General features: G+C 41.2%; 1 protein-coding gene across 1 annotated transcript in view; it reads left to right on the top strand.

Moving 5' to 3' along the window:
* Window positions 1-937: 937 nt before the first annotated feature.
* Window positions 938-16,438, top strand: part of LOC103805628 (spondin-1-like) — a gene marked incomplete at its 3' end in the record, with an annotated part of 41,874 nt that continues 26,373 nt past the window's right edge. The window contains exons 1-2 of the mRNA XM_009078283.1: window positions 938-1,160; window positions 6,730-6,836. Coding sequence (XP_009076531.1) covers window positions 938-1,160; window positions 6,730-6,836 — 330 coding nt within the window. The remainder of the gene's footprint in view (window positions 1,161-6,729; window positions 6,837-16,438) is intronic.

Below are 16,438 nucleotides of genomic sequence, written 5' to 3'. Positions count from 1 at the left end.
AGGGAGAGAGAGATAACAGTATTTTGGGATCAAAACCCTGGAGTTAGGGACCCCAGAGATGTAGGTTCTTTTTTTTTTTTAACACCGCTGTAATCTTCTTTTGTGGATTTAGATAAATCATTTAGTGTCACTGAGCCTTGTGTAAAGGCAAACTAACAAGCTCTGGTCTCTCCTTGCTTTCTCCTGTTTGCATCCGCTTGGATTTTTCCGAGTGCTAGGGCAGACCTCCCACATGCATTTAAGGTGAACTGCGCTCACAACTGTTAAGAGTGCACTTACACAGCCTGAATACCTGATGTGCACAGTTGCAGGCTGATGTGGAAATGTGTTTGTAGCACATCCAGCTCCTCGCATCCCTCTCCCCCGCGGTACCCGCATCCCTCTCCCCCGGCAGCCGATGCTCCTCGCTCGGCACGCAGCGAGCAAACGGCTGTTTGCGCTGATTTAGTCGCTAATATTTATCGTGTCTGCTGGTTTGGAGAAAGACGAGGCGGTGGAGGGGTGTCTGGAAATTCTTTGAGCCTTGTTATCCCTACAGTAACTATAGACTTGGGCAGGAATTCGGGTGATGATTTCAGCAGCGTGCCCTGCTCCTCTCCCAGCCCTGCCCATTCAGCTCGCCTAAATCAACACTGCCGAGCTGCTCATCACACGCTCTGAAACAAAACAGCACTTCACTCCGGGATCTGGGCAAGATCAGGCTTCCCTCCCTCCTCCTGCTCTCCCCTCCCTCTCTGCCCCCTCCCTGCTTTTCCCCTCCTCTCCCGCAGCCGCTGAGCGCTCCCAGCGCTCCGGCCCGGCAGGCTGAGCTGGGGCTCGGAGCCCGCACTGCCCTCCCTGCCCTCTGCCCCTCTGCCCCTCTCCCGGCTGCCCTCGCCCCTCTCCCGCTGCCCTCTGCCCCTCTCCGGCCGCCAAAAGTTGTGCGGAGCGGCTGAGGATGGGAGCGCATCTGCAGCCGCTCGCCCTGCGGCTCCTGGCGCTGACTTTCCCCTTGGTCGCCAAGGGGTTTTCTGATGAAACCTTGGAGAAAGCCGCGAAATCCGAGGGATATTGCAGTCGGATCCTGCGAGCCCAAGGCACCAGGAGGGAAGGGTACAATGAATTCAGCCTTAGGGTGGAAGGCGATCCAGAATTTTACAAGCCTGGAAACAGTTACCGGGGTGAGTTGCACATCCTCTGCATCCCATGCTGACAGCAATGGTTAGGATAAGTGGCTCTGGAACTGTAACGTGGCTCTGCCTGTCATCTCCGGATCCCTTTTGGCTTGTGTGTGTGTGTGACTGTGTGGGTTAAGATCGGGTAATAGGCTCCCACGCTTTACTTTATTGGGGATGCTTTCCTGACAAGTGAGAGGGAGTTACATTTCAGTGTATCACTTTACTCCCAAACATTAACTCCGTATTAAGAGGAATTTCCTTTCTTGTATGAATCCTCTCTACTGGATCAGGTCTAGCACAAGATCACAAGTTGTTGTGATACGAACTGCACTCTTCTTGCATTTGCCTATTTCTATAGGATTTATTCCTACCTCTTCAAATATAATGCAGTGCACAGGGAAGCTTTACCATTCAACAGGAAGGAGAGGAAACTCGAAGCTAATTGTTCTTACCCTGAAATATGTTAATATAATGAGTTAGCATATGGGCAAACAGTGATGCTGCACGCTGCCAACTTCCCACATTTTCCACTTACATTTATCCCACCCCTTTTTTTCTTCTGGGTAAATGAACAGATGGTTCAAACAGGAAAGAGACAGTGCTAATGACCACTGTAAATAAGAGATGGAGGCATTTGTTCTTCCCTGAGCATGTCACATACAATCCTTGAAATGAACTTCCAAGGCACATTTCAGTCTATTTTTGTACTTAATAGAAATGGACAGGTTTTGGTCACTTTTCCTGCCTCACTATGTAATGCCTTAGGAAATAAACCTTCCTGGAGTGCATTGTTAACCTTGTGTTTTAAAAGCACTTGGAAAAGAATTTGAACATTTTAAGGTATCATAACAAACATACTTTGTAGGCATCACTTTGGGAAAAAGAATTTGGGAGATTCTTCTAAGTGTTTCTCCTGACCTTTTTTAGATTGAGGGTGAAGAGCAATGTTTTCCCATTGCATGAACATGGGAATCTTAGTATGGATAGGGAGAGAAAGTGTGTGCACGTAGCATAATCATTGTGTTCTCCAAAAGGTTGAAAAATACATCTGCAGCAGTGATTTACGTGTTTTGTGCATCAGTCTGTAACTTTGCATGATTTTTAATTGATTTTTTTTCTCAAGGATTGTTTTATTTTAATGTGATGTGAGGAAATGCACATTTCCCACAAATTGGTTAGCTGATCCCGAGATTAGGATTAGTACCTTGAGTCTGGAAGATTTCATGTTGCATGTCAGTTTAATACATCTGCTAAGCAGGACAAAGATGTGCCAAGGTATTTGATAGCAACAAATGCAAATGTTCTTTAGAAGTTTTGAATTCAGTTCTTAAGAGCATTATTGGATATTTCCAGTTGTCTGCCAAAGAAGTTTGTATTGCATGGAAATGTAGGAAGGAAGAAACTCCAGATGAATTAGCAGAACTAATTTTCGGGAGATATCAGGTCTTGGCATTAGGAACTCAATTAATAAAATCACATTAGGGTATTATAGCTTTTTGCAAGTGAGAAAATGACAGCTAATAGTAAAAAGTTAACATGTAGAACAAAATATGTACCTACATTTCTGATACTTGAGACTGAAGTATTCAGGTGGCACATTAGCCTATACAGACAGTTCTTTAGGGACACTTCCTGAAGGGCTGGAAGAACATAAGTGTTACCATAACATATACCTCATCTATGGCAGTAGTTAAAACTAACAGCATACAGAAAGTTTTAAGAGCTTATTTTCAAATAAATTTCTGCAGTACAACTGGAACATCATTACTGTAGAAACTCTAATGATTTTTTAAAAATGAGATATTATGACAGGTCTGTGGGTTGTTTTTCAGTTTTTATTCCATCTGCAAATTCCTGGGCATGCAACAAGACTTGCACAACCCTCTTTGCATTGGAGCTAGATGTGCCTGTTTCCATGGCCCCTGCTTGAATTAATGTGGTCTGGATCCTTGGCACATTCCATAGTGGGCACTTGTACTAAACCAGTATTTTCAAGGTGGATAACACAGCAATTAACTGCATGTGCAGTGTTGTACTCCACAAACCTGACACTATTGTAGGGATGGATTTATTTTCGTGGCTGTCTCAGTCATCATGTAATGTGGCACTCAGGTAAGACCCTCAAGCTGCAGTGACTGCAGGAAACATTGCAACACCCTCGGTGGGAATCAAACAGTTAATAGGTGCCATTTGTCTTTGGGGAAGTTTTAATGGCTCTCCTGAAGTTATTCACCTTTAGATCAGTCAGAATCTGTTTGCTGTAAGGGGAAATCCTGTGTGGATCTGTGTGTATGGAAGCCTTGGTTTTCCACCTCTGGAGCTGTGATAAGAGAACAGTGTCCCTGAGCACTGAATACACTTAGTGGAGAGGCACCTGGTCTGCTCTGCAGACACTGGCAGCAGTAAATAAGGACACATTCTTCTGTCTCAGACAATTAAAAATGAGGTAGCAGCAGGGCTGAGGAGTCACCCTGCTCTCCTCCCTTATGGCTAACAAAGCAACAATGTCTGTGCTCTTTGTGTTGTCCCACAGGGGAGATGGCATGACTGACTCCTGATGTCTTGTTTGGGACTTCTGGTGCTGTAGCCTGCAAGTAGCTTTATCTGCCTGGTGTTTCTGTCTGCTGCCTCTCCCCTTGTGAAACAGGCAGCCAAATGCATGTTGTGAACAGGTCTTGTGTAGCAACAGATTTGTGGCCACACCATCTTGGGGTTAAGGTCCTCTCCTACCTGCTGGTTAACTTCAACCTTGATGTAGCTGCTCTTGATTCCACTGAAGGTCGAAGTTCCCATTGCATTCAAAGGCACAAATGAGCCTTAAGTTTAGATGCTGTTACAGGGTAATGATCCTTGAAAATACTCAGTCCTAGCTTTATTGATTGTAGAGTTAGATTAATGATTGCATGAGATTTCCATGAAAAAAAATGAGGTAAGTTTCATCCTATTAAAATATAAATAAAATTGCTTCTTAAAAAAAAAGGCACCAGTATGTCCATTTCACATGCTAACATGTGGTGGGCATACTTTCCATCATAGTATCATGAAATTGTTGCTTGGAAGAAGCAAAAGAAGATTTTGACTAGTTGTGATCCTTAGCTGTACCTTCTGTGGATGCTGTTACTGTTTTTAATGGAATTTCCACTTGTAGGTCAGTTCACTTTCTCAGTTTTGAAGGAAAGGCTCATTTAATGTTACACACTCCATTGTGTTGGTTTGTGGACTTCTCTTCTAAGGAATGTTGAATCTTTTTCTTTCTTCCCCCTAACATGCAAGTGGTTTTCTGTGCTTTACAAGCAAGCACTCATGTTTCACAAAATATGGATAAAAGTAGATATTGAAAGTGTGTATGTTGGTACTTGTGCAGTGTACAGCAGGATGTGCAGTAGTGTGGGAAGTGGAAAGTCAGATTTTCTGCCTGAAACCAAAGGAGCAATTGCTTTGATCACCTCACCTTTAGCTTGAGACACTGGGGAAAGAGAAGCATGTTGAAGGTGTGTGGCAAAGTGCAGCTTGTAAGGTAATTAGATTTGCCAGAGGGGATGGAAGCAGACAAAAGTAACTATTCAAATGTCATCTTCCCTTTAAAGTAACATCCTTAACTTTGAGACTTTCACTGAGATTTAACTGATCTTTACAGGAAGTTCATATTGTTCAATCAACGTTAATTAGCATTGAGTGCAATGTGAACAATACTCATCTGTTGTTTAAAATGGTTGAGTTTAGCCCAAGAAGAACTCTCAGCCCTAATGCAAGGAGGAGCTTCTCTTGTGAAAAGCAGATGTGGTCTGACAGCTTCCCGTGGCTCCACTGTGCTGAAACTCTCGGTGCAGAAACACTCAGTGCAGAGCCAGGAGCTACAGAACCATCTCCAGAGCAAGGCTTTGCACCTGGAATAAACCACTGTGCTGCTATGTTATCTCAGCACACTTCTGTCAGTTCAGACAACTAACAGAAACCTTTTCAGCCCAGGTGTTAACCTCTGTTCTGGCCTAACTCAGGGGTGCCCAGGCCATACATCCCTCTTGGTATCCTTGAGCTGAGGTTGCACAGCCACTAAAATCCCATGAGCTGCTCTACTCCTCTGGGTCATCACCCTCCCAGCCCCTCACTGGTGTCTGTGTGTCCCCACTGCTGGCAGAAGTGTTCAGAGAGCTGCTCAGAGCAGCTGCTCAGAGGCTGGACCCAGCTGAACTCTCTGTCCGAGTTGGTTTGTGTTACTTTTCAGCTGGATGTGTTCCCTAGTCCAGCTGAGAGCACAGCTGCCTGGATGTGGCTGCTGTGTGAGCTGTGCAGGCTGGGGGAGGGTGGGATCACTCCTATTGGAGGAAGCATGGATTTATTCTGGGTTAAAATGACTGCAACCACAGCATGAGTATTCCTAACCCCAGGCATTCAAAAACTATGAGTCAGGCTTTGGAATTACCTTCCCCCTACGTATTTCAGTATTTCTGGTGTAACCTTTTACTCGCAGTGATTCAGAGGTTGCAATTGCATATGATATGGAAAAATTTGTTGCATGTACAAAATTTGTAAAAGACCTTTATGGCAGTTAATTTCTAGGAATCAATGTTCAAGCAAGAGTAATGTGTTCATCCCTGTTGAGTTCAGTAGTGTGCTGCTCTCAGTTAACTGAGCATCTGGCTCGGGGTTTTCATTCGGATAGAGCTGCAGAAGTTTGCAAAATTGGACTAATTATCGGGCAGATAATGAATTAATGAGTTGGAGTATTACTTGCAGAAAATGAAGGAGTTCATCCTGATGCTGAACATGGTAAAATCAGATTTGTCAGCATTACGTCGTACATAATGTTACATTGCACACACCTCTGCTGGTGGATCCAGCACTGCGTTTCTGGTCAGGATGGGTGTGTGAAGAGAGGTGTTTGCTGCTCTCTGGGATGCTTAGGCAATCAGAGCTGGCAGCACAATCTTTAGAGGTCAACTTTAGCCATGATTTTAACTTTGTGTCCTGCTTTGCCCTGAGGCTAAAGCTGAGGAAGGACAGGTTAAGAGCCACCACTTCCACCAGCAGCTGGAGTGCTGTGTTGAATGGAGCTGAGCTGGAGCAGGCAATGTGGTCTTCTTGTATTAGTACAGTTAGACTTTCTGTGCACTAGAATGCCTAGATCCTGATCTGTGCTCCGAGCAGGACAAAAGCTGAAGCCAAATATTAGGAGATGCTCCTTCACGTTTTAAAATAAAACAAACAAAACCCCCTCACCCAATAAAACCACAAAGAAGAAAAAACCCTGATGTGTGTCCTCCACCCCAAACCAAGAACAAAGTAACCTTCCTGTAGATCTGAGCAGATTATCAATCTGCTTTGAAAGAAGTGTGGGGGGAAAAAGAAAAAAGCTTTTTTGTGAGGTATTTCACATCATGCCAGTGTTTTTCAGTTTGTGTGGAAACTTGGACTGAACATTTTGTCTTGTGGCTGGCTTGGCTCCATGTTGTTAGTGCTCTAGCTGGAGTTAACACCAACAGATACACCTTTCAGGCTGTAAAATGATCTGCAAGTGGCTGATTTCACAATTAACATTGGGTTTTTTATTTCTCTGTTCATTATATTTCAGTGACACTTTCTGCTGCCACTCCTGCTTACTTTCGAGGGTTCACCTTGATTGCCCTCAAGGAAGGAAAAGAAGGGGACAAAGAGGAAGACCATGCAGGATCTTTCCAGGTGAGAGAACTTTCCCTGACCTACACCTCTTGGAGTCGTTCTTACTGATTGATTGGCCCAAAGGGAGATTTTATATGCACAGAGGAATGCAGACTATGCTTAAGTAAGCATAAACATTTGTGGATGTTGACATGAGAACAAAATAGCATGTTCTATATTCCATGCAACCTGTTGAATGGATCAGGGCTCTTGTACCTTGACTTCAGCTTCTCTTCCCACATTCTTACAGTTAAAAGTGAGCATCAGTTACTTCAACTAGAGCCTAGGACACCTGAACTTGTTGTCCAAAGTGAATGTGAAAATTGTTCTGTTCAAATTTTTGCTTTTTGTATTTCTTTGCCTAGATATTTTTGTCCATTGAGATGTAGTTTATGACTCTAAGGAGTGTTTGCCACAGCTGTATTGACTATTTTATCAGTCATAAATTAGATCCTGCTCTTTTATTTATGCTCAGTAGTACTTTACCTAATGACCACAATCAGTGGGACAAAATTTTATCATTCTTAAAAGGATCAGGATCCAGAGTGATGATTCACAAAATGGTATTTTCAGCTACTTCAAGTTCACATTTCATGAAGGAACTTCTGAAAATTGAGAACATACATTAAATTGATGAAAGTAGGTAGAAATTATGTAGGTAGATGTTCTGGTAACTTTTGCAGCAGCCAGGAAGGGCCCATCAGGTTATTCCATACCCCCCAGGTCGTGCAAGTCCTTTGCCTGTCTTTGACACTCTGTTATTAATACAGTTGTTGCTGTTCATTTTTCTTACTTTATTGCTGGTTCTTAGTAAATTGTGCTTATCTGAGCCTTTATCTTTACCTTTTGTGCCTCCAATTCCCTCCATCCTGGGCAGGGGGAGGGTTGAGTGAGCAGTGAGTGGTCTGGGGGTTCAGTGGGAACACTAAATCAAGGAATATCACTGCTCAACCAGGATGGTAGATTTGAATCTCAGATGAGGTATTCTTTGCTATTTGACTTTCCAAGCTTAGAAATATTGTTGAAAGATACTGATTACAATTGGCAGGATGTGTAATAATATTGTGATAGTGATTTTAATAATGATTTCTAGATGGAAGATTTTGCTTGCCTCAAAGACATTTCTATGTTTGCAAGGGAAGTACTCACTAGTTCTGATGTTGGTGATCTACAAAGAGGCAGAAATCAACTTAATCTTAACATCTCTTCCTGAAGCATCTTCTGTATTTTAGTATATAGCAAATATAGTGTGCAAACTCAGTAAAGAATTGCCCTGTTTTCCTGTTGAGTTTGCCTAGAGGTCTTTTTCTGGGTTTTGTACACGTGTAAGAAACTCTAGAATAAATGAGAACTTATTTGATGTTGGAATAATTCCATTTTCCTTAAAATGGAACTATTTCCTAATATTATTTGGAAGAAATCTTTTTAATATGGACTTTTTAATGTTGGAAGTTTTTTTAAAGATAAAGCTAGCATTGAAGCTTCAGCTACTGTGAGGAAGTGGAAATGATAGTGCTTCATCTATTTTAAAAGAAACTTGTCACCATTAATTTCTGCATTTCAGTTGTTAATGTCTCTATGGCTGTGGCTAATGGGAAAGATTTGGTCTGAGTTCTGCCTTTATGTCAAACTCTCAGTGAGAAACTCACTAAGCCTTGCTGAAGTACAGAGGATTTTGTAGTGAGCAGAGTGGGATGCAAATGGAAATTCTATATAGATGGAGGGGGAAAAAAGCCCAATGGATTTCAGTGGAGGGAAGGTTGTTTAATTAGCTTTATTGTATAGATTGCAATCTGAGCTCAGTGTATTGGCAGGTGGGTGTTTCAAAGTTTATGCATAACTAAATCTCTGTATCTGTGGCACAAACAGTACTCACTGTGCTCAGCCCACATGGGCACAATTAACTGAAGTTTAGTCCGATGGTGTCTGCCAGTTCTGCCTCTGTGGGTACAGAGGTAAGGTTCTTATTTGAATACCCAGAGAATGTTTGCAGGGATAAATAACTGCCAGTCCTTGTGTCATGGCTAGGTGCTAGTAACTAGGGGAACAAAAGATGCTTAGCTCAAGGGTTTGCACTGTGTTTTTATTATAAAGTGAAGATCCTAAGGATCCTTTTTTTTTATTATAAAGTGAAGATCCTAAGGGTGGCTGAACAGCTGTGCAGAGCAAAAGAAAACAAAGCTGTGTACACAGTAACTTGCATGCCACTCAGTGATGTTTTTCCTGTGTTTGGATGGAGTATGTGTTACTCAATGAGTTACCTAGTGAAACAGAACTTGGTGAAAACTCCTTAATAGTGACAAGAGACTAAATGCTGCTTCTGGACTACAGGCATAAAGTTCTGCCTCCACGAGGAGACATGCAAGCTGTTCAAATAATACTCAAAGCAAAGCACAGGAATGTACTGCATGAGGCAAGTGCTTCGTTCCTATTAGAAGGATTTTCAGTATAACTAGGATAGAATGAAATGAAAGTTGACCAGATAAGACCTATGCTTTTCTTCCATGACTTAGAGACTGTAAACCACCTGATTTTCATGCCTGTGTGTGCCACCTTCAAATTGTGAAGTATGAGTTGCAAAGACTTTCATTCTTTCATTTTAATTGCCATTGAGTGGAGACCTTTAGCCAAGTGTAGTTTGGACTCCACCATTCTAAATCTGTCTTCCTCTGAGACAACTGAGACTTGAAAATGTGATTTTCCTGTTGTTTGTTTATTTAATGCTGCCAGACTTCTTTTTCCTTGTCCTTGTAGTACACACAGGGCACAATTCAGCTTTAAAATAAATCACATTGTCTCCCACAAACACACAAACATATGTTAAATAGCTAAATTCAGTATGGTTGGGGAATTCAAGATGCCAAATTCAGTCATAGAAGTTTAGGAATATAATGATATGGCTCTTACTTATGCCAGTGGTACCACTCAGGGGTGCAGTGAGGCACTCTGAAGGCTTTGGGTATCGTGTCCCATTGGCCTCTTTACACAAGCCATTCCCAACTGTTGTCATGTAGACTGCTGATCTTTATCTTTTGTAATGTTTAGCAACAGTCTGCAAATGGTTATGAAGGCAAATTATACTTGAGGGCAACAATAAAGCACTGATTGACTATAGAACAGTATCTGTACAGGCCATTTTAATCAACATGTGTATGCAATGTAATAGATTTAGTCTGATAAATAATGTAGAATAATAGAAACTCAGTCTTCTCTATTTTTCTTGGTCTCTGGGAAAGAATAAATATTCCAAGAAAATTCTTGGTGGATGTTTTTGTCAATCTGTTCTGAAGTGTTCAACAACAACAAATTAATCTCTCCAAGTGGCTCATTCAAACGTTTCAATAGATTGTATCTTATAGAAAATCTAAGGACAAGTTTGTAGAGCTTTTACTGACCTCTAAATTGAGGTCTCACTAATAGTGGTTAAGTTGCTCTTATGAGGTTGTCTTCCTAAGTTAAGAATTTTCTTGTTATCTTATGAGGTTGGTGTTCTGAAGTTTCTTTTATTCGCCCTCCAGTTCCACACACTCTTTACCTGTTCCTTATTAAGTCTTCCATAGTTGCATTGTAGGGCATATTCTTTCAGTTTTGCTATTTCTGCAGTCAAGTTGACATTTCAGTCTTATGTTCCTCAGAATTGTGTACCATAGTCAGTTTGGACCCTGAGCACAGAATCATTTGAAGTTTGGATACAGTGCCATAATTGCTTTCTTTCTCTTCGTTCAGAATCCTCTAATTTGTCTTTATTGCAGGAGCATCTCAGTATTGTACAGGAGGTGCATCCAAAATCCTTTCCTGCGAGCATTGTTGCCTCCATTGTGATTCCTCATTTTCTGTCTGTGTGTTTTATTCTGTTGAAGTGTAGAGCTTCGTCCAGTTTATCAAGGAAGTTCTGAACTACAATCCTGCCCTTTAAAATGCTATTCATTCCTAAAAAAATGGGTGCTATTTGTGGACATGCCTGATAATTAAACACTCAAGAGATAGTGTGCAAATGTGACCTGCTTTCCTCACATACAGCTATAAATGGAGTCATGAAGACTCAAAATTAGACACTTTTGTGTTGCTTTGGCATAAGCAGTTGATAGATTTTTATATTAGGTCTGCTATCTTTGTGATAGTTTAGTGTTAAATGTCCTCATCACAATTTTGTCCTGGAGGTGTCCTTTTGACTTTTTTTGCTCTAAGTTGAATCAAGAATTTCTTAGCTTAGGTCACTGAATTTAACAACCCACAAGTACAAAACCAGTGTAAGAACAAATGTAAGCAGTAGCAAGAGTGAAGGTTTCAGTAAATTGTGGCATTTATAAAAGCTAGAAATGTGCTGAAGAAGAAAACACTTAGGGAAATTGGAGTACTAGTGAGCTAAATAAGATAAGTGGTGCTTTATCCCAAGTTGTCCTTCTCCAGGTTTACCCTGAAACAACAGCCCAAAGGTTGCTGCACACGTGCTGACTGGTGGCCTGGCCTGATGCTGTTTAGTTGACCAATGTGCTTACCAAGGAATTTAGATTAAAAGGTATTTTTACAACCTCTTAGAAAAGCACTTCCAGCAGGTTGTAGGAATCTTACATCTTCTTAAAAAGCTGATCCATTGTATTTTGAAAGAAGCAGTCTGAAAAAGCTTTTAGCCATGTCAAGTGATTTATTCTTGTATTTATAAGCAAACTTTGTTTGTAGCAGAAACATCTCTGATAGTTATTTGCTGCTGATGAGGCTGTAGAAAAAGGAAACTAGATCCTGACCATGTAGGCTTTTTTGCATGCTTCCTTTGCATTTATTTCTTCTGGTTTCAGCTTGTGCTGTGAATGAGGCAAAAATTTTTATGTTGTAACTTTTCTCAGTTTCTGCATGTCCCAAACTTTAGTTTGTTAAACCTTGGGAAATTCCCAGCTCCCCCACTCCTGCTGTGTCTTTTAGAACTAATGATTCAAACCATAAAATTGTGGCCAAAATCAGAGAATATGAGAATTTCTGAGTATTGTTTTGTTATGGATTTCATTACAGTGGATCTTTGAGCTACTAGCTAACACATGTGTTCAAAGAGGAAATGAGTATTAAATTGTACTTGCTTGCAATGTAACTTAGTTCACTACTGAACAAAAATGGACTTCAGCTTCTTAGCCTGCTCTCACTCTTCTGTTGACAACTTGCTTATCTCAACTCTGCCAGTTTTCATGTAGCTTCCTGGTGGTTGTATAATAGAAAAGGAGACAAGAAGCTTTCTGTGAAAGCCCTCTGAGAAATGTCTCAGACTCTTCAGCCTTCATTTATTTCACTTTTTTCATTTATTATTTTAGTTAATTTATTTTTTCTCTTATGTGCTTTCTTTTTCTTTGCCCTTCTTCCCATCTCTCTGCTTGGCTATAGAAAAGATCATTAGCTTCTGGCCATGTAATATTTAGTTCATTTTCTTTCTTTAATCTCATTCTCCTTTCTTTATATCTATTTTTTTTTTTTATATTTGCTGGGGAAATGCTTTTTCTTGAGAATGACTTCAAATGGTGATTTCATCACAGTTAGAGCTTATGTTTTTTGGAAGGGGTTATGCCTAAACAAATATTTAATTTGTTGATGATTCAAGTTCTGTTTTCAAAAAACATGGCCAAAATACAAACCAAAGAAGCCCTCTGAAAACCCTAGAACCAGAAACAGGAAACATGCCTCTTGAGATATGTTAGCTAAACCTCCAGGCTCCTTTTCAGATTCAAGGGTTATCTCAAGTGTAACTTCTGCTCTGCCTTGCAGCCTGCCAGTGCATGCAGCAGCAGGATACATCATCATAAAAGCCTAATTAAATCTCCTGGTAAAAAAGAATATCTATTAGTTTATTCTGTTCCTTGGAATAGCGTTAGACTGCGAGGCTTCCTGGTTCTAAGAGGCTTCCAAAGAGACTCATTAGAGAATCATTTCCTAGAATTTGGCACTGACACTTAACAAATCAATCCTCAAGAGAGGAAATGCACTGGAAGCACTGTCCCTTTCTGCCTTGGAGACTTCACTCTGCTCTTCATGCACATCGGCGTTCCGAGTCCCCTCTGGGCCTTTTGGAGCTCAGGATCATTTGATGCCTTACGAGGGTTCTCTGTTCAGGTCTTGCTCCCAGTCTCCAGGCCAGTTTTGCATTTGCAATTGTTTTGTTCAGAGCCAAGTCTGGTTCTTGGAAGCACAGATCCTACCAGCTCTGTCAATCAGTAAAAGCTGTGTGTTCTTCCCCAGGCAATGTGTAAGAGGACATGTCTTTCTGGGTAACTGTAAAGGATTTATTTCAAAGATCCCTTTTCTCCAGCCCAGGTAACCTGCCTAACTCATTGTTATTCCACTCGCAGATAGTATTTCTTCAGATGGTGACACCTGGGCCATGTGAAATTTCAGGAAAGACATTTAACCCCTCTGGCAACAGTGAGATGCTTTACAGTTACCATATGGCAGCTGTCATGGGTTGTAACTCTTAGATGGATGTAGGCTCCAGGTTCATTGAAATATCTCTTCAGCATCTCTTTCTTAGTTCATAATGTTGCCATCAGGCTTTTTATCCTAGATTTCCCTTTTGGTCACCTGTTATTTACCAGCTCATTTAAGGCACTCATCAATTACTCTAGGTCCTTTGTATCTCTGCTGAGAAAGATCAGCACTCTTATCTTGTTAGATTCTATTACCCTCCTTTAATGCTCCAAGAATTACCTCTGATGTAGTTATTTGCCATTCTGCAGCATCAGAAAAGCTTCAGCATGTCAGTTCCAATCAGTGGGACCTTAGAACAAGTGTTTGTTCTTTGCACTTTCACTTTACATCAGGTTAGGAAGCATTTATCAGGTGTTCTCTACTGATCTGGACTTCTTCAGCTATCACTGCCTGTAATCCTTGCTATGATAACGATGGATCTGGACATCCATGTTACCCCCATAAAGACACAGGGCTTTAAAAGGAAAGGTTATTCTGGGAAATGTGTTTGTTCCTACACTTCTCTGCAAATGAGCACTGTCAGCTACCAACCTACAGTGACTAGGCTGTAGACATACAGAATTATGTATGTACTTGAGAGTCTTTTCTCATAATGTACTTTCTTTTCCCATCAAGTGATTTTTGGGGGGAGGGTGCTGGAGAGGAAGTTTAGTGATGATGATGATGAAGGCTGAGGCTTAACTTGACATTTTCTCCAAGTTATATGGATATTTCTACTCTGAGAAAATCCTGTTGTCAGTCCTCTGGACTTTTGAAGGTACACATGTGTCAGTAGGAAGTCTCCCAATAAATTTAAATGGTGGTCTTTCTTTTACTCTTTTTTTCATTTCCTCCAATGGGTTAAGAGAGGTTTTTGTGACTTAGGAACAGAATGACCCTTTTAAAGTCAGGAGTTTACCTACCTGACTCCTTCATGAATGGCTGCTGTAGGGGAAATCCTTCTTCCAGACTTACAAGACAAGTAAGATGAGTCAGTTCTCACTGCAACTCATGGCTGAATTAATTGCTGCTAGACTAAATGCACTGCTTGCTGTGCCTGTTGTCTTGAGAATCACTGTCTGAATTCAGAAGGCAATTTTGCATTATCACATGACAATATATTTAGCTTTACTTATTCTAGACTTCCTGTGTACCCTGCTGAGATCTGGCTGTGGACTACCCTGACTGTCCTCCTTCACAACTGTTCCCTTTCTGATAATGTAGGGTCCTCTCAGTGTTTGCTAAGGGATATTGTTTCAACTTCCACTGCTGCCTTGAACGTTGTAATTGATTATTCTCTTTGCTGTGATAGTTCTTTCTCATGACCTAACAACCCAGGGTCATTAGTCATCAGGTCACAGTGTATTTATTCTACCTTGGAATGATACAAGGCCTGGTCAGGAAATGACCATATCTTTAGATTCTGGTGCATTCAACGTTTGCCTTTTGGTGCTTTGTCCTAACAAACCTTCATAGATGTTTTATTTTGCTTCATGCAGTGATGAATGGAAATCCACTATGATGTCCTCAATGATGCACAAGGACTCATGCAACTGAAAAATACACCCTCTCCTCCTAATCACATCAGATGTTTTGCTTCAGTGGTAGTCATTACTCAAGAGACTTTGCAGACATGTTTCTGATTAGGATGTTTTGTTTTTCTTTGGTCTGTTTTCTCTAAAAACTGCAAGTTAAGGCTGAGATGTAGCTTTAAGAAGTTTTGTTTTTTTCCCTGACCTGGTTGAGACTATTTGAGTCCCAGACCAAAAAAACATATAATGTTGCTTTTCCTCTCATATCTACTATTACAGAACTTCTCATTCAGCATGATGCTGGATCACTTCCATATAAAGTGACCTTGTTTATCTCTGGTTTGTGAAGTCTGTGATTGTAAGGATATCTGCAGCTCTAAATGCTTACACAGAAGGATCTCTTCAGACATATGGACCAAACTCAGTCACCAGAATTTCTCCTGGTCTGTCATCCCTCCACATCCTGATTTTCTTCAGTCACTTGCTATCCACCTCAGCCTTTCCCTAATGATCCCCCAAATGGTGCATGCTTCCATTAGCCCTGGCAGAGAGGTTTGCAGTGCTCTAGCTGCTGCAGAGCTATCATTTTTCCAGGGTTTCCTGAGGCACTGCCCCAGTGAACAGTTCCACCAGTGAGACTTGCATTTGGTCATGTCTGTTCTTCTGTGACCTTTCTGCTAACCACTCACACTGTTCCCAGACCATCCTCTGCATCTCAAGCTGTGTGGATTTCTTCTGCTTATTGCTTCTAGGAGAGTAATGCTTTTCTCATCTGCTAAATTCACCTCTGACAGAATTGCCCTGGTGTCTGTGCAGGACAGTAGACAAAGCCAGGAGATCTGGTTTTCACTCCAAGCAGGAGAAGCTAAGTTTGTCTCTACCTCCTGTCTTCTCTGACCCTTTTTGTTCTATGATCTTCCTCAATAAGGAGTGCTCTTGCCTTCTCCACTGGCTGAGCCAGGTCCTTGCCTCAACCTCTCATTGTTGGTGTGTCTCTAGCAGGTTAACACCAGAGAACAGCTCCAAGTAGATATGGTCTCACCACAGACCACTTCTGAGTCAGGTTGTTTTTGAGGCCTTGTAATGGATGTTCCCATGTCAGACAGCATCAGGGTAGCTACTTACAGGACTGACTGACAGGAGCTTGGCTTACTAATCAAGCATTACAAATTCAAAGATAATTAGAAATAGTGTACCACTTGCCAGTATAGTTATGTAGCTTTGTTTTCTGAAATAATTCTTGCCCCTTGGTCCAAGTAATTGTGCTTCTGGAAGGACATGTTACTTGGAATCACCCATGGTGGAAATCTACGCGTGAACCATCATTGAAAGGTGGCAGAAAGGTTACTTGTGATTATGTTCCTCAGAGGCAGGTTGCATTTTTATTTTTAATTATTTATCTCAAACCAACCTCTTTGGCTCTTTTTGTTTCCCTTTTCAGTTGCTGTGAGGAAAACTGAAAATCATGTGTTGTATTTTGCTTTCCTCACAGCTGTATAAGGGGCAGTGTCTGAATGTACTCTACATGTACTGCAAAAGCAGAAATTTCTGCCTTAGATACTTTTGTTTCAGTTGATACACACAATGAACATATAATGAATACTGATATAGGCAAGACATTCCAACAAGCCATTATTACTGGTAATC

Source organism: Acanthisitta chloris, unplaced genomic scaffold, assembly GCF_000695815.1.
Source record: "Acanthisitta chloris isolate BGI_N310 unplaced genomic scaffold, ASM69581v1 scaffold4567, whole genome shotgun sequence".
NCBI lineage: Eukaryota > Metazoa > Chordata > Aves > Passeriformes > Acanthisittidae > Acanthisitta > Acanthisitta chloris.
The sequence above is the reverse complement of the archived record's forward strand: the minus strand, read 5'-3'. Positions and strand labels throughout refer to the sequence as shown.